Source organism: Nestor notabilis, unplaced genomic scaffold (genome assembly GCF_000696875.1).
Source record: "Nestor notabilis isolate BGI_N333 unplaced genomic scaffold, ASM69687v1 scaffold1898, whole genome shotgun sequence".
Taxonomy (NCBI): domain Eukaryota; kingdom Metazoa; phylum Chordata; class Aves; order Psittaciformes; family Psittacidae; genus Nestor; species Nestor notabilis.
Window position 1 is genome coordinate 26,412 of NW_009941369.1, and position 25,116 is coordinate 51,527.

Consider the following 25,116-nt stretch of genomic DNA (forward strand, 5'->3'; position numbering starts at 1 on the left):
AAGAGTGTATTTCAGAGCTCATGATGCATATCAGCTGCAAAACGATTTTTGAATTCCTAAAGGCTGGGCACACTCCTTCAGGTGAATGAGTGGAAGAGCATATACAGCATTGCACAGTATTACATTATTTAGAATAAGACTAAGCGTATGTAGATTTTGATTACTACTAGTGAGTTACTGTGCTGTTTGTCAGTAGCACACACTACAGACACACTTCTCTGTATTTACTTCTTGTTCATTGCTTTCAAGAGTAGTCAGAAATCCAGTGTTGTATTTCACAAATAAAACTATATGTTGTAACTGTTTGTATCCAAGAATTTGATGACCTGAGAAACACGGTGCATTTCTAAACCTGAATTCAGTTTAATAATTCTCAGGTCTGTATTGAGAATGATTCCCCGAGCAGTCTGCATATGTAATTTACATTAAGAGCTCTGAACTCATTCAAGTTCACATTATAATACTAACTGTGAAGAGTGCTTCAGCATTTCATTTTTTGCAGACTTGTATGGTGCTCAGGTGCTAGTTTTGAGGTCATTCTGCTGAAATACTCTGCAGGCTTCAACAAAGATGCTTTAGAGAAACAGGCTGCATTATCTGTGCACAGTGCAATTGTCTCTGGCTCAGTATTTGAGTGATAATTTTGCTTGACTCAGAGGGCAAGTGGAGCTTGTTTGCATATGCTGTGTAGCCATTCCCCTAGTTAGAAGCTAACCCTCTCCATCAGAAAAGTGCAGCGTACAGGTATGAAAGCAGATGTGTACTTTTCTTTCCTTAAGCAAAATACGATGAGAAGCATCAGCTGTTTGCTGCTTTGTAGAATGCTGGATATTGGACTTTGCAAATACTTAGCTCTTTCAAATATTAAACATGAATTTTCTGCTATTTGGAAACTCGGTTTACTTGTCACTAGCTTGGCACATCAGTCTAACCGCACGTGCTTCATTGCTCCCAGAAGATTCTCTGGTGCCTGTCAAAACCAAAGCTTGGCTTTTGTGTGTAAGCTGCTGCTCTTCAGGCTTAGGACTCCCAGCTGCAGCTTTTCTGACTTGTCTGAAGCAGAACGAAAGGTGCTTTGAGAGCCCCAGTACAAGGCTGCAGTTTTCCCTGCGTGGTTTTCATCAGGCCATTATTAGGTGGAAAAAGACAACATTGGTGTCAAAAAGCGATCTGGCAGAACCCAAGGCCAATAGAAGTAGGTTTAGTATACAATCTTTAGAAAATGTAGCAGGAAACACTTCTTGAAATACAATAAATAGAATAATGTACTGAGGCATAAGTGAACTGTACAGCTTGTTAGTGCATGAAGATGTTAAAAAGGCCAGAAACTGAAGTCAGTGGTGAAATGGCTGATGTCATTGTCCAAAGTGAAAGAAACAGGAAAATTGAATATATTTTGAAATAATTATTCAACATGTGTAAGTACAAAGACAAAACCTCTAGGATAAAATACTAGCATCACTAAAATCAGTTGGAGATTTGTCCATGTTTTCAAAAGGGTTTTGTTTGTACTACTTGTCTTAGTCTGTGCTTATGTGTTTAACTTATGGAGCCAGTTTCTGGATTGTGTGTATGTATAGTTGAAATTTTACATACACAGCCAGCAAAATAGCAGCATTACAAAACAGGATTTCACGAACATGTATTGCTATGTGGCTTGGGAGATTTTTGCCACTTAGAAGAGCTTTAGTGTTATGGTGCCATTGCATTTTTATGAGACTTTCCACCAGAGGAACTAGATTTCTCGTTACACACTCACTAATTAACTACTTGTCATGGTTTAAGCCCAGCCAGTAACTCAGAACCATGCAGCCGTTCATTCACACACCCCGCTCTGGGCAGGATGGGGAGGAAAATCAAAAGAATGTGAACCCCACAGGTTGAGATAGGAACAGTCCAGTAACTGACATATAGTATAAAACTACTACTACTACTACTAATAATCATAGAATAGTTAGGATTGGAAAAGACCTTAAGATCATCTAGTTCTAACCCCCCTGCCATGGGCAGGGGCACCTCACACTAAACCATGTTGCCCAAGGCTCTGTCCAACCTGACCTTGAACGCCACCAGGGATGGAGCATTCACAACTTCCTTGGGCAACCCATTCCAGTGCCTCACCACCCTCATTGTAAAGAACATCTTCCTTATATCTAATCTAAACTTCCCTGTTTAAGTTTGAAGCTACTATGCCTTGTCCTACCACTGCAGTCCTTAATGAAGGGTCCCTCCTCAGCATCCTTATAGGCCCCCTTCAGATACTGGAAGGTTGCTATGAGGTCTCCATGCAGCCTTTTCTTCTCCAGAGCCTCAGCCTATCTTCGTATGGGAGGTGCTCTAGCCCTCTTATCATCTTCATGGCCCTCCTCTGGACTTGCTCCAAAAACTCCATGTACTTTTCATGTTGAGGACACCAGAACTGTACTCAGTGATAAGGGAAGTAATAAGGGGAGAGAATATAAATCTAAAAGGGGAAAAAAACCCCAAGCAATAAACACAAGTGATGCACAACACAATTGCTCACCACCCCCTGAGTGATACCCAGCCCAGTCTGAGCAGCGATCGGTCCTTTCAGGGTAACTCCCCCCAGTTTATATACTGGGCATAACGTGCTGTGGTATGGAATACCCCTTTGGCTAGTTTAGGTCAGGTGTCCTGTCTCTGCTTCCTTCTGGCTTCTTGTGCCCCTCCTCACTGGCAGAGCATGAAAGACTGAAAATTCCTTGATCAGGGTAAGCACTACTTAACGCATGGATGTTTTAGTTGTTGCTATCAGCATTGTTCTCAGGCTAAAGCCAAAACACAGCACTTCACCAGCTACTAGGAAGGAGAAAAAGTAACTCTTACAGCTGAAACCAGGGCACTACTGTTTACTGGTTTCAACTAGTTCAATCCAGTGAGTTTTTATACTGTTAATAGAATAGTCTTGAACAACTGATACAAGCAGATACAATAACTATGTAACACATTTAAGAAAAATTGAATGCTCATGCAAACAGAGGGCAGTCATACTGCAAGTTTTTTGTTTGAAATGGAAAATAGATTACATTATGGGGTTATTTTTGTCATAAAAACTTTGACTAAACAAGCATGAACTTTTTTATGAGCTATCATATTTATTACTTTAGCTGTGTATCATAAAAGACAAAATATGCTGTGAAACAGCTTTCAAAAATGCTTTAATACTGGGAAAGTCTTGGTTATTGGTTGTCAAAACCAGGTGTCTCGGGACTATACATCAGTCATGTTGCAGGATTGCTACAGGCCTCTAAACTTAGCATGTTAATGCCATGCTGGAGCTAGTCATGGACTCTGCAGAAAAGCAACAAAAGAAGTCTGTGCTTCAGCATCTTGCATTACTAAATATCACATATAAATACAGTATATTATATAGAGAGTTATACAGTACTATATTGTATTACTCTCCAATGTTTATTGAAGCCCAAAATTTATGGAGTTTACGTATGAGATTAATAAAAAAATCATGGTTTTGTTATGTGGAAGTCATTATTAAACCTTTCCTTAATTATTTAAGTTCATTGAAGAACAAAACAAAATTCTGGAAATTAGCCAAGTGGAGGAATTTGCAACTGGACTTTCAGAGTAAAGAGTTTAATGACTGTCCTTACTCAAAGTAATCAAATGTTAAATATACTGATGCTGGCATTCTTTAAAAAATGCAGATGCTGAATACATGAACATAAACACTCAGGTGTGTAGATGTTTAAATAAAAATCAAGAAAAACACAACCAGAAAATTTTACTTTGACTGAACATGTCTCAAAGACATCAACATCTGCATGTTTATATCCCATTGTAAGGACCTGTAAGACCTTCATTGTCAGCCCTCCCAGACACTTTCAGTGTTACAGCTATGTTTCATAGTTGATCTGAAGTGGAGAATGCGTTAATATAGGCTGCCTACTGGTGGGGAAAGCAGTTTCAGAACATGACTTCATCATTACTATATATAGGAGGTGCTAAAAAATAATTGGAAAAGGTTTCACAGCAGGTCCATTGTATAGAAGGTAGCATGTGAAATAAAGCATGGAAAACTGGAGAAATGAAATATGAAAAAAATAATTGCTACTCTGGCTTGATGTGAAGAAGTAGCAGTAGTACAAACATATTTAGTGTGGGAGTAATGCATCAGCGGACTGTGGCTTGCAGGAAAAGGCACTCAGAGAGAGGGAGGGGATAGCAATAGACTGGCAGCATAAACCAAGCATTTTGTAAATATTGGCTGTTCTTCTTAGTGAGGAAAAATCTCACAAGAGTTTTGGTTAACTTGCAGATTCTAGGCAAGTTTGTTTCCAGGGCTAGCAGAGCTGTTGCGGTAACCGAGCAATTTTCACTGTTAAAAGAAATGTACATTGTCTACTCCTTGTGAAACATTCTTCAGGATGCTGTAAGTTGCCTAATTACTCCATTAGGACATGGAAATTCAGTTGTCTGTAAGGGCTTTAAGCAGACACTGAGAATCGTGAGTAGATTATTATTTCAATAAATATTAAATATCCATTTTTATATAGGACATAGGTAGACTACCAGTGCTCTTTAGTAATTGGAATTGTCACAGGTTGTATTGGTATGTCCCTGTGCCTGTTACATACTTTTTACTATTGGTACTAGCTTTTCATTATTGCTAAACCACTGTTCATTTGGTTTCATTCCACATTCTGAAGTGATAGTTAAAATGTTATCTAAAAATTGTATAAGGTGCTTCTAAAGTTATAGATGGCTTAGTTTTGGTAACAGAAAAAAGGAAAGTACTGATCTGACTGCCAGAAGTGTTCAACTTTTACTCCTGGAAAACTCTTCAACCAGCCCTACTAGTGTTCATAAAGTTAGGTGTAAGTTCAGGTAACCTATCTGGGATCCTTGTCTGAATGTTTGCAAATGGTTATGAAACCCAAGCTTCAGTACCATAGTTGAGGTTTATTAGAAAACATGAAAGAGCAATACCTACTAGTTTTTCCAAGTATCTGGGGCAAAATAAAGAAGAGGAAGTGCTCATAGCCAGAGTAATTTTTTTAAAGTTCTCATTCCTCTCATTCCTTCATTATTTGCTTATGCCCCCCCTGATGTCACTCCCTAATTTGATCTCCAAACCCCTCTGAATACAGTATGGCTCCTTTTTTGTCTGTGGATAATTTTACAGGATTTTTGCCAGAGTACCTTCCTGAATTTCTGTTGTCACTGTATTACTTTCATGTAACTGTTTACTAGAAGTTAATTTGTTACACTTGTCTCATTTAATAAGTCACACACAAGCTTACTTTAGGAAGTTGGTTGCATAGTAGAAAATAAAGAAAATTTGAGTTTAGATCTTGTTTCTTGGTTAAAATTAAAGATGTTGGGTAGCTCTTCTTGCGAGGCTTCTTTCAGAGAACAGTTCAAAAACCTATTGTTTAACATTAGTTTTCATTTAAAACCAGCTAATTTAAATGTTTAATGCTATGTATATGCAACAACACATGAAAACTTTAGATATTATACTATTTTGATGTAATTTAATTTGCATTTTTCTTAATGTGTCATGAAATTATAGTGTTAGCTTTTAGTTCTGTGTGTTTATGTACCTTGCATCACAGATATTTTCATGTAAAAGCAGCTTATCTCATAAAACATGTTTGGTTTTAAGTGTCAAAGTGGCTCTTAAGTTTGTTCAGTACCAGGACTTTTTAGCCCTAGAAATTTACATATCACAAAGCTTATTCCCCATTACCTAGCTCATAAAAGCAGTACCTGTTTTGGGAAAGTACAGTCATATGTGGATCATCCCTGTGGTGTTTTATCTTTATCTTGTCATCAAAGCTTCTAGCTTGGCATGAGACTGGCTTTTCAAGTTCATATTCTTTTCTTTGTAATTTTATTAAAATTACTAAGAATTTCATATTCAGACAATACAAAGCTTGGGTTTCATTATTCTTGACCATGAAGCTTATCCGCTACCCTTTCGTATAGAGAAAATAATCCAGTTATTTTTGATACAGTTTTCTCCTTTTTCAGTTGTGGGCTTTTTTTAAATCAGAAGTATACAGCTTTGTTGATGTCCGAGGACTGTTGAAACCCCACAGATGATAGGAAACTTTGTCTTTTTGTGAAAACAGAGCCATGCTGTCTCCCTTCATAAAAAAACCAAATTGAATGGCATTTGAATGCTGCTTTTTGAGGACAAAACTTAAGAAATTATGAAAGACCCACAGCGAGAGCCAAGAGATGCTAAGCTTCATCCTGGTGCTAAGAGCTGGTTATTCTTCTTTCTGTCAGCAACTTTTCCTGTCAACTCCTTTACTTCAGTTTTGTACTGAGAGGCGGCTTGTTGCATCTTTGAGGTGGTATGAGGCTTGATCTATTCATGATAACTTTTGAATCAGCTTCAGTATATCATTAAACTTAATGAGATCTTTTTCTAGAGCAAGCCAGTCTGTGGTTGATAGAACTTTCGCCTTTTCATTTTCTTTGATGCTGAGAAGTTTTTCTTTGACGCTAAGTTCTTTTCACATCTACATGGAGACATAAGGAACTGCAAGTTCTGCAAGAAACACAGTCAGATGGCACCTGAAAGATTAACTAGACACAAGATCACTTTCCTCTAAATCATATTATGGAAGGTGGGAAAGGGGGAAACCCCACAAAAAAAACCCCAAATCCACAGTAGCTCGAGCCACACAAGTCCCGTGGTCTTGGCGTTAAATGGTTTTTGTGACCGCATGTCTGCTGCAGCGCAAGTGCTGCGGCTTTTCCAGCTGAAGGAGAGTTTGTGCTGGTGCTTTACCGATGGGCTTCTGGTGTGTGCTAATGCCACCGTGCTCGTGCTGCAGCCACCCAGAGTTTAAGAGCAGGAGGCGCAAAGAGCAGTCATTTGCCTCAGTCTCCTCTACTGGCCCTGAACACTTCTGTCTCTGTCTAATCTGGAAGTTACTGAAGAGTATTGAAACTGGTTTGTTAGTTGTGGTAAATGCACAAAGGGATTTGAAAGCTAGTTAACCCGCCCTCTGCTGAAGCCTTTTTTCTTTTCTATACACCCTAAAATAATCCAAAAAGCTTTTTTTTTTTTTTTTTTTTTTTTTCTATACTTGTGCATGAGGAAATAATTCCCACCAGGAAGAAACATACCTTGTTTCCTTCTCACCCACTTGGGTGTATGGCAACCCAGGGTGTTGGAGGGCACAGCCTCAGTCTGGTCAGCAAGAGCAGAGGCGTGAGGCCTTTTGGCGTGTTTCCCTGAGGAAGCCAGTTGGGCCTGGCAGCCTTTAACTGAGGATATTAACATTCTGGCTTTAATATCCTAATCGGGTTAAAACTTGCTTTCGGTCTTAGAGTCCCTTGCTGCTCTTCATCATTCACCTTTATTAAGCAACATGAACTAACTCCTTGGCTTGCTGATACTTTCTTTTGTGCTGTCAGTACACGATGTGATAAGTGGGAATGTTGGACTAGAGGTGAATAGCTTCATGATTAGCCAAGTTCTCCTACTGAAATGGTAGGTTTGGGAATTACTGTTCTTTAAGAAAACCTGCAGGCTTCCCCTTTTGCAGGAAACAATTCTGTGCCAACCACCACTATTTTATAAGTATCTTAAATCCTCAGCCCTAAAAGAAAAGTTGTTTTATTCTGATACAGAAACTAATTCTATAAATGTATATTTTCTGCTGGGTAAAGTCAGAATTTCTTACCTGTGTATCTACGGGTAAGGAAAGTGGCAAGTGCAACAATTAGCTAATTTTAGGATTTTTTTTTCCTGCAAAATTCATTAACAGCTGATCCCAGAATACTTCTGAAGATAAATACTAGTTTAATGAATCATGTAACAGCAAGTTTGTCTATGTTGAAATTAGTCTTCAGGGCTTCCTTTTTATGAGGCAAGTCGGCAGTCTGCTGTTTGACATTATTTCTAGTAGCTGAAGTCCTTAAGCTAAATAAGCTGGTAGAAGTTGCCTTGTAGCTGTATGTTGGAAATTTTCGAAATTAGTGTATCTGTGTAAGTTTCTAATTAGTCAGTGCTAAAACATTGATGGTGATCTCTCCAATCTACTTAATTTCATTTAAATATATTAAGAAAATTTCCTGAGGTGTCCTGTGATTTTGTGCTTGTCTTTGTCAAGTGTGGTAGGCAGTTTTAGTATGGGTTTGCACAAGGAGATGGAAAAAACTTTCCAGCAAATATTTTAGATATGCTGTGACAGATGGTGTTATTTTTTTTTTTAATAAAGAAAGACTACCAGAGAGATATTTTTAGTCAAAAGTGACAGGAAATTAAATAGGTAACACAACTGGTTTAGGCCCATTAAGCAATATTTACATATACTTTCAATCTGATGGTCTGGTTTTTGACCATCAATTGTAGCTGAGCAATTTCAGTGTTTCAACTTTAAGTTTCATTTTGATTTCAAAGAGGTCTTGCCTGGTACCTGTAGGCTGAGTCTTTTAAGAAGTTAGGTTCTGTGTTCTAATACTAATTTTGGAATTTTTCTTGCTGTGATTCATAAATTTCTACTAATGTGTAGTTGATGTAAAATTGCATAGGGATCCGTGGATACAGAAATACATAAAACCAGAAGGTAATGCCAATGTTTTCAGGACAGAAGGTAATAAAAAGAATAACTGGCTGTGTCTTTACTTGTGCCTTGTAGTTGTACTCCTAGTACTTGTACTTGAACTAAAAATATGTCCCATGCTGAAGACCAGATTTCCAGCATTTCTTGTTGCACTACAAATGTAGTAATGAGAAAAGCAACCAAAAGTTGAATGTTGAGTAAGAATTTGTCATGAATGCATTATCCTTATGCAAATAATCTTTCCCAAAGACAATGTTACATGAAAACTTTTCCATCAGCTTTGTTACTCAGCCTTTTTCTATCTTCTAAGAAAAATCAAAAATTTTTGTTGAAATTCTAGAATTTTGCTGCTTTTCTTTAATCTGTTTCTAACTTTGTATTTAGTTATTATTTTCTTCCAATTGCTGACTGAAAGTAAAATCCAAAAATTCAAAGCTTACTGATTTTGTAGACAGACCTTTAAAACGTCTCTGGTGATGAGTAGTAATTCTCATTCATCCTCATGAAGCTGGCATTTGTTTCTGCTGAAGGCTGCCTGTTCCTTGTCCCATTAGAATGCTTGCCCTTGGGCACATTGTTCTGTTGTATCTGATCCCAGTGACCAATGAGGTTGCAATACGAGAATCTTCCAGCCCCTATACCAAGGAATAGCAATCAACAATGCATTCTGCATGCACATCGTTTATTAGCAACTTGCCTTCGAAGTGCTTGAAGTGCCTGGCCACTGTTCTGTTGTGAGGCAAGTGCTGTTAAGCTGAGCTCGCTAAGGCTCTCTACAAGTCTCCTAAGTGGAAATGGTTCCTAGGATTGGAATATCATTTCTGTATAAGTGGACTTCATGTGATGGGCTGTGTATTCAAAAATGCCAGGCTTGAAAAAAGAAAAGCAGATGCGAGAGCTGAATGACTTTCTCATATGCCTAATATCTGTTTTTAATAACAATGGTAAGAAATTATGCTTCATCTGGCTTGTCTTAACCTGTAAGAAATGTGAAAATACAGAACATCTAAGATTTGTTTTAAATCAAGTGTTCTTCTATAATCTGTAGATGTTAGAAGTGGTGATAGTCCATTATTTTTCAGCACAGAAGTAATTGGCAATCATTGTATATATTATATGCATGAAGTCTGTGTTGAAATTTCTTATGCAAAACCCCCCTCTATTTTCAATGTCTTTGTTTTTCAGGTTTTGTAACTGAATCTTCTAAGCAGCAGCTAATATGAATTTTTCTGTTTATTACTCGTTGGGTACTCTATCCAGACAGCTTTTGCAGTAAGCCTGTAGCCAAGGAAAAATGTCATATTTTCCTTATAATTTTTGAAATTAATCATTTTAGTTAGTTAAGAGCTACTAGAACAGAAGAAACTTGAGATCGTGCTGTGGAGATGATTCTTCCAGGGCTGATTGAGAACTGTGCCTTGTAAAGCAGTATCATCTGCAAACAAGCCAGTAAGTGCAGGCATAGCAATTAGTTGTGTAGGAGGTACTCTGTAAACTAGACCACCTGTTAGGCTATAAAGGTAAAGAGATTCAGAGGACAGCCACTGGTTGGCTGAATTTGGTTTTCTGTTTCATGTACTGCTGCAGAGCACTATTTAGTTTAAAGACTCAAGCAAGGTACAAGGACTGTTCCTAACCTATTTTTGTTTGCATTTGAAAAACAAAATATTTTCTGAGAGTTATAGGATCCCTTCCCACTTCATACAAGATGCAGAAATCAAGAAAATGCCCTTGAGATGATAGATAGCTTAGGATGTCAAAGTGATGCTCACTGTTCTGTGCCTCGTATTTGAAGTCACACTAAGTACCTCCAAGGCTCCTTTTAAATTGTGCCTTATAGGATTGCAAAAGTGCATGTTAGCTGTTTAACATTCAGAGTAAAATCTTGTTTCAGTCTTGAGCTATGAGTTCAACAATAAGATGTACTTTTTATGGCTGAGCCTTACGTGAAGAAACTTATGTTGTGCATCTCATTGATGTTTAGCTTCTTTCTTTTTACCTGCTCTGGCAGATAGGCTGCAAGACTGCTGCCTGTGTCTCCTTGCTTTTTCCAAATAACTAGCATATTTTGGTACAAATCGTTAGCATGGGGACCTTGCTTCACCTTTCCATGCAGTATGAAACATCTTGTCCTTGTGTTCCTAGACTGATTACTCATTACACTTTCAGATATTAAGGCTATGCACATAAAATGAAATGCAGAAATCATCCAAACAAATATGAGTGACCATATATCATGCTCATCTATGTCTTTATGTTTACTGAGTAGTAGCTGAAGTCATCTGGGACCTTTTTATTGAATGCAGTCAGGGTTGCCTTTTGGGCATAATCTGTTACTGACTTCAAGGAACATAATAGTTTGGCTGGTATTCAAGAAACAGCTGATTGACACGCAGCTTCTCCAACTGTTGCCCGCTGTCTAGTTTATCTCATTATAACTTAACAAAAAGGCAGCTATGAACATCCACTAGATTCCTTTGCCCTGCTCACAGGGTCTCAGCCATTGACTTTTCAGGTCAGAATGTATCAAATCTGAAATGCTAATACCTATACTGAACACAGAATTGTGCCCCTCTGCTACTTCGTGTGTCAGAACCCTCACAGATTTTTGCAAACAAGATTGCACCGATGTTTTTTCCTACCAGGCTGTCCTGAAAGGATCATGACCTGGGTACCTGTTGTCCTGAGAACCTGTTTGGGGTTGGTCTTTTTTTGTTTTTTACATGCTGTGTTACATATTGTTTAATGTTTTTCCATCAGCCATGTGAAGTCATTAACAGTATTCAAGTTACAGGCTCAAGTGCCAGTAACACGTGTCTGTCATTCAAACCACCACTATCTTTATTTCAAGCATAAATTTCCCTCTTGTCCTCTTGTTGGAATGAGCACTTGACAGGAAGTGGTAGAAGCTCAGTATGTTAAAAGTAAGTATGATGCCAGGAAAATGTTGAAAATATTTCCAAGAACTTCTGTTACTCTGGTAGTTTCTTCATTAAAAGCTGCCATTGGGCTGTCATCAACATGGGCCCCAGCCTTACTGTCCTTCTAAGCTTCATTGGCTCTAGTTGGCATTTGAATGATACAAATATAATCCCAAGGACTTTTGGATTGGATATAACCCTGCTAACTCTGAGGTTTGATTAATGGAAGGCATTTCATTTGGAATGAAACATAATGATTAGCCTCTTAAGCTACATGCATTGCTAGGAATGCATAACAGTTTTTCAGTTTGCCTTTTCTTCTCTAGAATAGAAAGCAGACTCCTCAACATAAAACCTCTGAAGAAGTTCTCCTTTTCTGTAGTGAATATTAGAAATTTCTATGCGGCTTACACTACATGTTTGTCCAGAGGAGCGACACAACTCATTGGCTGTTAGTGCTTCATCTCTTAGAGAGGCTTAAGAGTAGATAGGATTGACAGCTTGCCTTATAACTTTCTTAAGCTTTCCATTTTACATCAATCATTACTTTTTTTTATTTTCATGACTGTTTGTGGAGTTTGATTCTTTATGGACATAGTCTGTGCAGTAGTAGCCCAATTGCCTTAAATATCATGATGAGGAAGCCTTTTCTGTGCACTAGAAAATAACATGGCCCCCTGTGACAAATAATACATTGTATTTTGTAAATCAGCATGCAAAACAACTTTCACAAGCAGTCACTTCAACATTGTGCCTCCAGCTGAACATCCAGGCATGAGACTGAACTGCGGTGGTGGTCAGGACTACATCAGCATTTAGTTAGGTACTGGAGGGTGTTGTGGATTTTGCTGTTTGCAGCTAGTTCAGGCACTCCAGCCCATGTTGGTAACTGAAATTTATAGCATTAAACCCCAAAACTACTGTAGGAAAGATATATCCTGGTGAAAGAAGGCCACTTTTATTTAGTCAGGTGTTTTCTGTGCCTTGGAGCTTCACTTCTAGTAGGCATAAGGCAGTTCAACAGCTCCAAATTTTCTCTTTCCTGCTCTTTGATTTATACAGTCAACCTATCACTATAAAGTGTAAGTGCTTTTCAGTGTAAGATTGATAGCAGTAGTGAGATGGTTACTTTGTACAAACTTTGGCAGCTCATTCTCTTTTGAATAAGATGAACTGCACGGAGTTTTATTTTTACTCATGTTTAGTCTCTCAATTTTGATCAGGTTTATTTCAGTAGTGTAATGACTACTAATATTAAAAATGTTCTTACAGTGGAAATTTTTGGGTTGTTTTGTTCTTTTTTTTTCTTAAGAAAACAAATTTTGTGCTGTTTCTGAAGATGTCAGACTCCAGCATTCATTTTATTGAAGTTGGATCCCAACAAGTGGTGTTTTTAATCCAGCTCATACTGATTATCATGAATTACTGTAGGGTGCAGTTGCTGCTGAGATCTTTATTGTCTGTCATTACATCATTACAGAAGTTCAGGTTGTTGTCAATTTGTTGATTACTTTGAAAATTAGGCTTAAAAAAATCAAGGAATGTTGAAGTTTTTCTGACATGGTAGAATGCTTCTGGATACTCCCTGACATGTTTTTTGAAGTCTAAACGAATGAGAAGATAAAGAATTGCGCTTCAAAACAGCAGAATTCTGTGGTAGTTCTTAATATCTTAATTAGATAGCGGTGGATTACTGCTATAGTATAAAAACTTCTAATGATTAATATATTAATCTTGCAAGTCCTCAAGTTTAGTTATTTCTGCTCTTTGCAAACTTTTTCTACCGTTGCCCCCATTTTCTACTATCAGTATTAGGTGGTGGTGACAGATCTTGCTCTTTAATTTATTCTCCTGTTGCTTATTCTCTGATACTTACTCTCAACACTTTAACTTTTGTCTTGGTTTAGCTCTCAATGATTGTTTTACACCTGTGATCTCTGTCAGGCTTCTAGTGGGCATGGGAGACATCTTGTCAGTAAGAACAGGTCATTGCTTCTGGTCTTCTCTTTTCTTTAGCTTTTTCCCCTCCGTCTTGAACAATGATCTCAGTCTGTCGTAGCTGTTTAAAATGTTCTGAAAGACTCCTTCCTTTTCAGACAGCAGCAAGATTATTTAGGTGATAATTCTCAAGCTGCTGGTAGCAAATGAATACCCCACTCTGTCCACTGATCAAGACAACAAAATGGAGTGACTTTAACACGAGTGTTGCAGTCTGTCATGTGTAATAATGTATGGGTTCAGTTCTCTTTGACTGGTTTGCTGTCTGGAGAGTACGATAGGCAGCTTTACCTTGGTAGTCTGCTTTTGATCCCATAGCTCACAGGGGATGGAGGAAGGGTTACTGGTTTTACTTCATGACCTCTGACCATGAAGTATAATCCATCGCGTAACATTACTGCTTCTTTGTACTGCTCTGCTGTTCTAATTGGTTGAAATAGTTTTGATACAGACATTTTTTGTTTCAGATTATAATGGGAAAACAGGAGTGGAAAAATACCTTTCCATTCCAAAATAAAGTGTCATCTATTTCCCCAGCAAAACCCGTATTTTCTGATTGATGCTTTTCTAGCTTGTTGTGAAAGAGATGCTTTGGAGTCCTGTGCAGAGGTGAAGGTCAACACTGGTTATGTTAGGGCTAATGTGTTGTTTGCCTTCAGGGGATGATGGGGTGGTGGTATGGTGTTACGATTTATGGGGGCAACATGACAAGTCTGAATATGCTTACATATGCTTATGTGATTCCTTGATGAGAAGCAAGTGTTTAAGCCCGGGTGCAGTAGAATTGAAAGCATTTCATTCCCCTGTTCTTTCTGGTACTACCCAGTCAATAGAATGTTAGCAAAGTTGAGACAAACTTCTATTCAGTTCTTTATACAATTAAGCTATTTCAAATACACTTGTTGCTTTTGTAATTACTTCACACACACACACACTACTTAAGCACTTAAATAAAATACCTACTCCTCAAATTTACCAGTAATATTTTGCCACTTTCTTTTGAAATATAAAACCCATATTATTTTTAGATAATACTAGCTAAAATGTGGCACTAAAGAAGCAGTGAACAGCTATGCAAAAGGCAAGAATTAAGGATCATTGTTAGTGAAGGCTGGGTAAAAAAGAAATCCATCATATATTGATATCCTTGAGGGCAGAATTGACTTCCAGCCCGCAGTTCCCTGTTTTGCAAGCTGCTTTTCCAATTTGCCATTATTGGTTACTCTATTGAAAGCAATACAGTAATTTATACTTTTCAGAGGGTTTTTTTATAGTCTGTGGAAACTGCCGTCACTGTAGTAATTTGCACAAACTTTATGTTTTTCATAGAAACCCTGAGGGCCAGGAGGCACATTTTTCCCCCCCTCCTTGTTTTTAATGGCAGCTTATATTATGAAGTACAGATTAGCCTGAAAAAAAGGGATCATTGATCTAATGCCCTTGGTACTGTTCAAAGTTTTGTGAATATATGAAGAGGCAGCATAAAGTTATTTCGAGGTATTCCCAGAGGGTACTCATCGCAGACAACCACAAAAACCTCTCTGTTAAGGAGCTGGCAAATTAAATACAGGACAGTGAGAGACCTCTCTCTCCTTTTTATAGTTAGAACAGAAATACTTGATTCTTACAGTGCTGAAGTCTTACTATTTCACAGAACATCACATCAAAGTACATGATAACTTTTACCTGATTCCTGAAGTTGTATTAGCAGCAAACTTAAAGAGCACTAAGGAGAAATTGCCCTGTTTTTCTTTCTGGAAATGGAAAAAAGTGGAGAAAAATTGTTTTAAGCAATATTAGAAATTAAGAATGGGTTCTGAGTAACTTACTGCTCTGTCGTAATGCTTTGGTTTTTGACAAAATAATTATAGATAAGACAGAAAAGTACTTTTAATGTTTTGGGCGATTTTTCCCCTCCCCTTCCCCCCCATTAAAAAAAGTATTATGTGGAAAGTGAACTTTAAATAGGGAACTGTGTTCATCTAACCTGCTATAAGAGAATCATTTGAAATAAAAGAATCATTGGGCCAAAACAGTGTTTACTGATATGGAATTCTCTTTCAGTGTACATCACCTACATCATGTGTTTGAATTGCATACGCTCACACACACAGAGTATACATACAAGTAGTATAGACCAAAGTCAATACTAGTGTAGTCTTAATTGTTTCTTCAATTTCTTGCTGTACTCCACATCTGTGATTTGGTTTTCTGTAGGATGTGACTGTGAAAATGCATCAGGCATCTCTAGTTCACTGGAATGGGAATAATTTCCTATTTATGTGACTTCTATGTGAAAGCATTGGTTCTCTTGATTTATCTGTTTAGATTGTGGAGGAATACATTTGCAGCATAATTTATGTAAATAACAATAAATACACATAAAGTTTAGTCCTGAGAAGAGTTAAATTTTCACAAGAATCTCTTAGGAGAAGTGGAGGTTTCCTTAATAGGCAAAATTCACAGATTTCAAATATTTCCAGCTGAAAACTTTCTATAATTTTCCCTTTTTGTAACAGAGAATCTGGCTGAATACTAGCAATGACACCCTTTGGGCTGAATTACTTAGAGTTGAAATTCACTAATTTGTTTATATTCATTGTCAACAGTTATGCTGTTGCCAGGGATGGAAATATTGCAGTCCTATTTATAAATTTACATTAATTTGGATAATGACTTATGACTTTGTTTTCTTTGTAGTTATTTGAACTGCTAGGCCCTGAAGGCTTTGAACTTATAGAGAAACTCCTACAGAATAGATCTCTGATTCTGGAAAGATCTTTGACTTGTCCAAATGATAACAGGTTCCAGACTCTGCAAGGTAAGTGACTACAAAATTTTTATTCCAAACCAGATAAAAAGTAGTTTTCTAACCACTCAGTTTTATTTCAAACAACAGTACTGTCCATGTGCATTTAAAAAGCAAGCCAAAAAAACCTGCAGGAGTGGGGAGAGAGAAATATTTATATGGGCTTAAACAAAGAAATCATGGACTGGTTATATGGAGGAAACAAATACACATTGCATGTATTTATTTATTTTTCAATTGACTATGAGGATGTGTAATTTTTTAAATGCATTAACTGTTGCACTTTTTCTATTTTAATGGATTACTCTGGAAAATGTTTAGATATTCTTCATCTGCTTTCCTGCTTACTCTACTTCTGAACTATCATCAAACGTAGGTCTTGGGGAGAAAAAGTACAGTAAAACCCACATCTGAAAAAAATTAAATTAAGCTTAAGGAGGGAAAAGTAAGAGCAAAAAGGGGGCTCAGGTTTTATACTGTGATTTTTGATTTTATAGGGTAAGTTGCCCACACACAATAATTCTTTCAAAATCTGATTTACAAACTGCTGTTAAAAACAAAACAAATATTCTCGCTTTCTTCTCTGACAAAAATAAATCTGATTGTGACTAGGTCTTAACTTGGGATAAATCTTACATGGACATAGCACCGTGTGGCCCATTGCATGTTCATAGCATACAGAGTTAGAAAAATGTGAATAAAACTAGTAATGATGGACTTGTGTATCCTCACAATCATTTTAAAATGGAAATAAACCCCTTTTTAATATGTTTTTCTTAAAGGAAATGTTACATAATCAAGAGTTTAGAAGTTCACCTCATTGTACTGATGGTTAGTCTACACTCATCAGAACAACCATTTTATGTGTTCATGATTTCAAAGCAGAATGTCCTGCTATCAGTGAAACAAGGTTTTGTATCTTAGTACTTTTCCCCCCTCTCAAAAAATATATTCAATAGAAGCTGAACTATTATAGTTTTTCATTCTATGTGTGAATTTTAGTTACATAAATATTTCCTTCTCACTTAGCAGAAGTAGTGTTTTGGAAGCTTTTAAGAATTTATTGTTCATTATGCCATCAGTAGTTTCTGCTAGGATGTGGAGGAAGAATATTTTCAATATCGTGCTTTTCAGACGATAAGAAAGCATTATTGATTGCTTTTTTCACTGATGAGAGAACCCTTCTTTCACTGTGGTAGTCGGCAATGATATTTCAGTATTTTCTCTGACATTGAAGATGCTCTGCTCTAAGTTCTGTTTATTAATCTTAATAAGACTTTTTTATTTTAAGTTGATCAAAACAGTTATTTCTAATGGGGATTGAAGTTTTATTTTTCCAGAATTGCATTTGGGGAAGAGAGTCATTTGTGTCTGCAGAAACTTAGTCAACTTTGAGTATTTTGTGTCTAGAGAAAATGAGCACAAGTCAAGGAACTGTATGTGTACTGCATTTTTGTATCTTGCTGTATTATTTGACCATTTCTTATGTAATCTACTTCCATGGCAGTAAAGGTGGTTGTTGTGCTTATCAGACAAATCAAGTAACAGTTTTTTGCCATGGTGTTTTCAGTCTGAATTAAATTTAGTGAGGAAATTGCATCCATTGTTATCCCTTTTTATACAAGAGAGAGTTAAAGCTACAGACGTGATGGTATTAATGTGGTCATTTTGACCGTTTGTTAGAATTTTTTCAATGCTATTTAACAAGTTATAGTCATCTTATCTAGCGTGCATGCTGTAAGATGTAGGTGTTTCAGTGTTACTGTAGGTGAAAACTAAGTGGCACAAATTGTTCAAAACGTCAAGTGGGTTAATTTGACGAAAAGAAGCTTTTGGCTTCAGAGTTTGACTGCAAAAGTACATGTGAAATATCATTGAATTGAGTGTATAATATTCAGTCAAACCTACATAAACTAATAATCTGTTTGCAGAATTTTGAAAATAGAAGTTTACAAACACTGATATAGTTTAAAACAAAACAAATCTCTCCACCCCATTGCGTATAAAAGACTTGGTTGTGTCTGGGTTTGGCCATTAATGACTTCACAAGAGTGAATGTGACTGGGCTTTTTTGGGTTCCCTGATCCTCTAGATTTATTTTTTACTGTAATTGTTCTGTGGTTCTGATTCTTCTTGATTCAGTCCTGCTGCTTATCCACATGAAGGGAAGGAGTACTTGTGGTTGAATAAAATAGGATTTCGTTTTTTCAAGGCCAGGTTGGACAGAGCCTTGGGCAACAAGGTCTAGTGTGAGGCATCCCTGCCCATGGCAGGGGGGGTGGAACTAGGTTTCAAGGGCCTTTCCAATCCTAACCATTCCATGATTCTATGATTCTTTTCTCATGTGTTTAGTGAAATTACATTCTGAGAATGCTTTCAATACAATCATGTTATCCAATAAATATACATTACTTGTTATATGAGGAGGCTGTTCAACAAAAAGAGCCTATTTAATCTGTTTTCATTATTACATGTAACAGTAGAGATAAGTGGTGTTTCCACTGTTGATGAATTTATAAATACTGAAATGAAAAAAACCCAGCTTCCATTTGCTGGTAGCCCATCCTCTTGCTTTGGGATGAAGAAGTTTTGTTTGCTTAATGATGGTAACTTTAAATGTCCTACCACTGGGACAAGAACCGGTACTTCTTTTATTTTCTTGAGGCCAGCTGCTGCACTATCATGTATACAAAGCGAAACAATTTTTAAAGACATGTGCCACCCCAACCCCCCAAAATAAAACCACAAAAACCCAACCCAACCAAAAACCAAAACAAATAAAAACCCCCATCAAAACCCAACCAAACTTCAGAAACCCAAACCTTTAGAAGAAAACTGAGGAAAGCAAAGATGGGATCCAGTACTTACAGAGATGCATACATGTTATTGTGTTGCAGAACAGTGCAAGAAGTTTATAGGAGAAAATGCTAAGCCTAATTATGGTTGTCAAGTTACAATTCAGTCTGAACAAGAAAAGCTGTTAATGAAACAATATCGTCGGGAGGAAAAGCGAAATGCCAGAAAAGAGAAACAAACTGGGGAAGATGGAGAAGTTTCTGGAGAAGGACTAACGTGCTTTGATCCCAAAGAACTGCGTATGCAAAGGTAATAAATGATAACAGATGAGAAATACTTCTGTTGTAATTGCTACTTCAACATATCATTATAGTTTATTTTAGTTTGCTTTGGTAATTACATGATTCTGACTTTAAGTCATGTTTTATTACAAGTGTAGATATTTTTTAAATATGAAAACCTAATTTTCAGGGAAAGCATGAAGATTCTTATTAAGCAGATCACTGCTTTATCCCATCTATGTGGGTAGGAGATGCAAATTAGAGGGGTAGGCCATCTCTCTTAGTTCCTGTACGCACACTCTGTGCTTAAGATTTATGAAGTCTGTACTAAATCTATCATAACTATCTTTCTTTTTTTCCTCCCAAGATTAATGGGTGTTATTTTCCATGTTGTCAGCTAAAGGTAATGGGAAGAGTAGGGGAGGGAGAGCACAAGGAGCAAAAAAGCTGTTGTATTTCATCTTGAGAAAACTATAGTGGGATTGGTATCTAACAGTGAATACATGTTGCTGTATTGCTTAAGAAGAGGAAAAACTGTGTTTAGGAAAGCCTTGCACTTACTGGATTGCGCTTGTGATTTTTATCTAAACAGTGTGTTATAAGGATTTGGTTTAAGTGATACCAGAGAATAACACTGTAAAATTCCTTTGTCGATTATTTTATGCAATGTTTTTTTCCTTAACTTTCCACAACTCTTGCTCTGACTTCAGTATACCGCATTCAGGTTTTGTAATGGTTGCCCAAAATAATCAGACTTATTGCAGTTATCTTTCTGCCCACAGAGAGCTAGCACTTTTGAATGCTCGAAGTATGCCGGTCCTAGGTAGACAGAGAGAGATGGAGTTTGAAAAAATTCGTTATCCACATGTTTATGATTCCCGAGCTGAAGCTATGAAAACATCAGCATTCATTGGAGGTGCAAAGGTACGTGCTTGGTGCAGGACCCTTTGTGAACAGTGCATCTTTCCCAGTGAATTATGTGCAGCAGGGTTCCCTTTGTTCCCTTAGAGATTCTCCTCATCAGTTCAATGTATGGAAATGGTGTTTGTTTGCAGAAAATTTTAAACACTTTCATATATTCTGGTTCTGACTAGAAGAAGTCTAGAATCTCATTCTTTACTAATGTATTTGCTTTTGTTTCTAGGGTCACTTAAATCATTAAAATACTATTTTTCACTTTCTGTTTTTGCAAACCATTGAATTAACTTTACCAAAAGGAATGCTTTATGAAATTCTTTTTTGTCTTTTGGGGACTATTTTCTGAGTAGTAGATGATTATTTCCAATTTTGGGGGTTCAGCGCTATCTATAAAATGAATCAGTGAGAATTGCTTTTGTTTTGTATTCATTTTTTGAAGGAAAAGTGATAAACTGTTGTTCAAAGTGGGTTATACATAATGACACTTTCTGTTTTCACACTTCCAATTAATTTTCCTGAAATATTCATTTAGGTGTTCTTACCAGAGGCAGTTCAGAGAGAAAACAATAAAATGTATGAAGAGGTAAAGATCCCACATAGTGAACCAATGCCTATTGGTATTGAAGAGAAGATTGTTTATATTAAAGACTTAGATGAGGTAAGTAAACCATTTCAAAGAAGCTAAATTAGTTTTTATTTTCTATTGTGAAAATTTAAATGAAAAAGATTACCAATTAATATTGTGATAAATGATGTGTAAATGGAGCCAGTTAGTTTCTTTGGTACTGATTTTGAGAATATTTGTCAGGGTATGTAGTTCAGTGATATAATCCCATTCATGATGACTCAGATTCAAGAAATTCTTGTTCTAAACTACTTGTTCATGAGTTGCAATTCTCAATTCCTTTGGCATTACCTGTTCAACTATTTTACGGTTTCGAGCTGTAATTTGAATCACTAAAATTAAAAGATTATGGCTATTCTGTTCTCTTTCTGGAAGACCACATGGATAAGTGAGCCCAGGCTTCTTTATCCTGACTTGTACAGGTTGGCTTGTGACTGCACAGAACTATTTTGCAGTCCATCAGACTAGTTTTAGAGTATGATGCAGTTGTTAGGAGTATTGAGTTATGACGTGTCAGACTGTATGGGGTGCAAAACCTTCTGGAATAATGCTTCTTTAAGCAGAAGGTGGCAAATCATTATTAGCAAAACTTTGCTGATAGAAAGTAGAGGGCAGGAAGGAAAAATGCAAGCAAAACTAGCATTTTAATTTTTTACTGATTTAAATGGTGAAAAAGCTGAGGTAAGAGCACTAGATTTGTTGTTAGTATTTACAGTTTAGAACTTGCAGTGCTCCATCATGCATACCTGCTCACGCCTCGTTGGATGGCTCAAGTCTGTTGTTGAATGGAAGATTTTTTAGTGATTTAAACAGGGACGTAAAGAGCAAGCTGTGTGTATGTATGAAGAAAGTTTTACGTTTCATAGTTCTTCAGCAGCATACAACATGGAAAAACGTTTCCCACTTTTTTCCTCATGGGAAAACAGGAAACGAAAATATAAATCTAATACCAGTTAACCAGAGCACTTTATTGGGGTTCTGAGTAAAGATTATGTCTTACATAAAAGTTTAACTCCTTTAAAACAGAAGACAGTTTAATTTTAGAATATGAATCTATTCTTTTCTGCTTGGGTGACAGTACCTAATGTCATGTTTATGAAGTTACTGACAGTTTAACTAGGTAGAAAAGTTGAGCCACTGCTGCTATAAAATGTAACATTTTATATGATAATTTTCAGCCTGACAGCTTTTTGCAATGAAGTGCCTTTCTCCTAAGCTAAATACTACCTACTAGTCTGTTAGCTTTTTACAAGAAGTACCAATATTTCAACAGACAGTAACTTGTTTCAGAAAAAAATATAGTTCAGATGGAAAATTAAATACCTAAAAGAAATGGTTTGCAGATTTTTACACATACTATTTTTAAAATGGGTGCTGCAAAATGCATTAGTTATACAAATCTCCCAAATACTGTATCTCCTTTTTAGATTGTGTATCATCAAGAGGTGTACTTTTTCAATTTCACACTGAAATTCTGAAATAGCAACAATCTTCTTCAGAAGATTTCCTATTACATGAGATCAACTAAGAGGGTCAACAGCAAATACAATCTTGAATGTTTGAATGCCTATGTGTTTAATTCAGATATTAGTTTGCAGGAGAAGATGACGATTTTATGAATAGTTTGTCCAACTGCAGGACTTGTCATATTCCTGTTTCATTTGTGAGACTCACAGATTTCAATCTTGTTGAATAGCACCTTTTTCTCAATGAGGTAAAGAGGCTGAAATTGCCAATGTTTGTGTTAGAATATACCTGGCTGAGATGTAAGTATCTTGATTAGGGCAAAATTTCTTTTTGCCTTTTCTGTATGGCTGGTTCAGATCTCTAAGTGCATAAAATTTTAGCTGATGCTTAAAATTTTTCACAATTAAGTCAGTTTAGAGGTTAAGAAGTTTTTCTTTCAATATATTTTATTCTTTTTGGTGAACTGGTGTAAGCAAAAGCAGCAAAATAATTTTTTTTTAGCTGTTTTCGTAGCATATATAGGTGCTTATATGATAGCTCTCTTACACCTGAATATCTAAACATAAACAGATTGGCAAGAAGTGACCGTAAATATAAAGGTAGATAGTTCATAGCAGCATCTAAAAGGCATCATAAGGAAGTTGAAAGTTTTACTGCTGTTGACTATTATGAGATACCATTAGTGGTGGGGTTTTGTTGTAAGACCTTGAGTTGGTCTAAATGTATAGATAAAGGTTTAATGCAACTCGTAATGACCCCAGGGAAGAAAAGCAAAAATCGTCTATTGTTGCTGTTAGAAGGGTATTTATCACAGCTCTCCAAGTGCTTGCTGCTTTATGGAGAAATCCTGATGTCTTTAAAAATTATAAATACTCTTCGTCCTTTGAGTTTGTTTAGTTTTCATCTGTTCTCCATTTCATCAGTCCCGTGTCTGTTATACTTAGGTGAATTTCTTGCCTTGCTGCAGGCCAGCTCTGGCTGTTTCCCTGCCTCAGGTACTAACATTTATTAATCTCAGCAATCAAAGAAACAAAATCTTTACGTTTCTAGGGTGCTTCTCCATGTAAAATTATTTTTTTTTTATGTCCAGAAAATAGATCACTTGTCTACTTTCCCAGAATAGTTTTTATGACTTGGATTCAGGCTTAAGCTCTTAAGTTCTCAGTTGCCACAGAGCCACTGTGAGGAGGAGGAGAAGGAGGTGGGGCAGGTGGGAGCCCCAGGTAATCAGTTCAGTGGGGAACGGGAGTCCTCCCTCAGCTCTTAAAGTTGTAGGGTATCAGCTTGCTGGGGAGAAGCCAGCTGTTATAACTGATGGTTGGTGACATCTCCAGAGCTACTTTGCTACACAATAATGCTTGAAGACAGTGATCCCCTTTGTTTGTAATATACTTCTGTTGCCAATAGGCTCTGTGCTGTAAGGTCTAGCTTCCTTTTGCTTGCTATGAGAAGCTGTGACTAGATGGCAGAATTGAAAATGGGTTTGCACTATAGAAGATTTTGACCTTTCCATCTAAACACTTGCCCTCATTGACATCTGTGGGTCATACAAGTCAGTGCTTCAGATATAGAGTACAGCAATTTTTGTACTATCAGAAAATTTCCTAGGCCACATTCTGGGTTCTTCTTCACTTGCTACCTACCTTGCCAAGTGTGAAGAGGGTAGGTAGTCAGGAAAATGACTATACAGCTGACATTCTAGTTTCTTGTGTTGTAAAGGGAAGTGCACTTCTACTTAGATTTATTTATGGAAAGTTTTTTTAATGGCTGGTATAGGTTTCTTTTTAAGGGAAAGAAATTTACATGCCAATGATAATGTAAAGAATCTTGTATTTAGATTTGAAAATTTCCAGTAGAACTTCTGTTCATTCAAGGTTAAAAACCTGAATTGCATCTATTTTCCCAAAGGACTGAGGCAAACCGCACTATGAAGTGTGACCAATCAGAAAGAGACAGAGAAGAACAGTAGCAATACGAAATAAAATTAGTTTTTCCCTGATGGTTTGTATTGGGTACGTTTACAATAGCGGATCTGGGAATGAGATGAGACAAATGTATTCCGCTAAGTACTAGTTCTAACAAAGCACATTTTAAACATGTATAGACTCTTTTTTTATTTTATTTTTTTAATTTTTCTTTTGTACAAATATAAGACAAAATGACAAAACTTCTATGCACCAATGCCAAAGGGAGCAGCAATGCCTTAAAATTAGCACAGAGATTAACATGGTGTTCTTATTTATAGGATTGGCAATGTAGTCAGGATGCACCTTCTACCACACTCCAGAATGAAGGAGTAACATATTTCAGCTAGGTTTCACACTATATTATCTGAAATCTTACAGCTAGTGTTTTCAAAGTAAGTATTTAGTTTAGTTAGAGTTTCATTGCAAAGGGTCAGAGCTTTTCTAAAGATTTTAACTTCATGATTGGTTAAATTACTCCACAGGCAGATTTTGCTAAAGTGTTGTGGAATCAGTGCCTGGAAAAATACATATGCTGAGATGAAACTCATTATATAAACTGACAAAGATCCAAATTTTTGTACCTACCTTTGCTACCTAATTCATTATGCACTGCAGATATGAGATCAGGAGTGGCCAGCCTTTCACAATTTAACAGGTATAACAGCATACAACAGCATCTGTATTAAACTGCTGTCATTAGCGCTCTCCTACTATCTGTGATTTTCCTTTTTCTGCTTTGTTGCCCCTACCTTTCTACACACTTACGTGAA

At 36.8% G+C, this 25,116-nt stretch overlaps 1 protein-coding gene across 1 annotated transcript in view; it reads left to right on the forward strand.

The window, feature by feature from the left end:
* Positions 1 to 20,945, forward strand: part of ASCC3 (activating signal cointegrator 1 complex subunit 3) — a gene marked incomplete at its 3' end in the record, with an annotated part of 35,371 nt that extends 14,426 nt beyond the window's left edge. The window contains exons 4-7 of the mRNA XM_010020843.1: positions 16,184 to 16,304; positions 19,190 to 19,397; positions 20,152 to 20,293; positions 20,820 to 20,945. Coding sequence (XP_010019145.1) covers positions 16,184 to 16,304; positions 19,190 to 19,397; positions 20,152 to 20,293; positions 20,820 to 20,945 — 597 coding nt within the window. The remainder of the gene's footprint in view (positions 1 to 16,183; positions 16,305 to 19,189; positions 19,398 to 20,151; positions 20,294 to 20,819) is intronic.
* Positions 20,946 to 25,116: the final 4,171 nt, after the last annotated feature.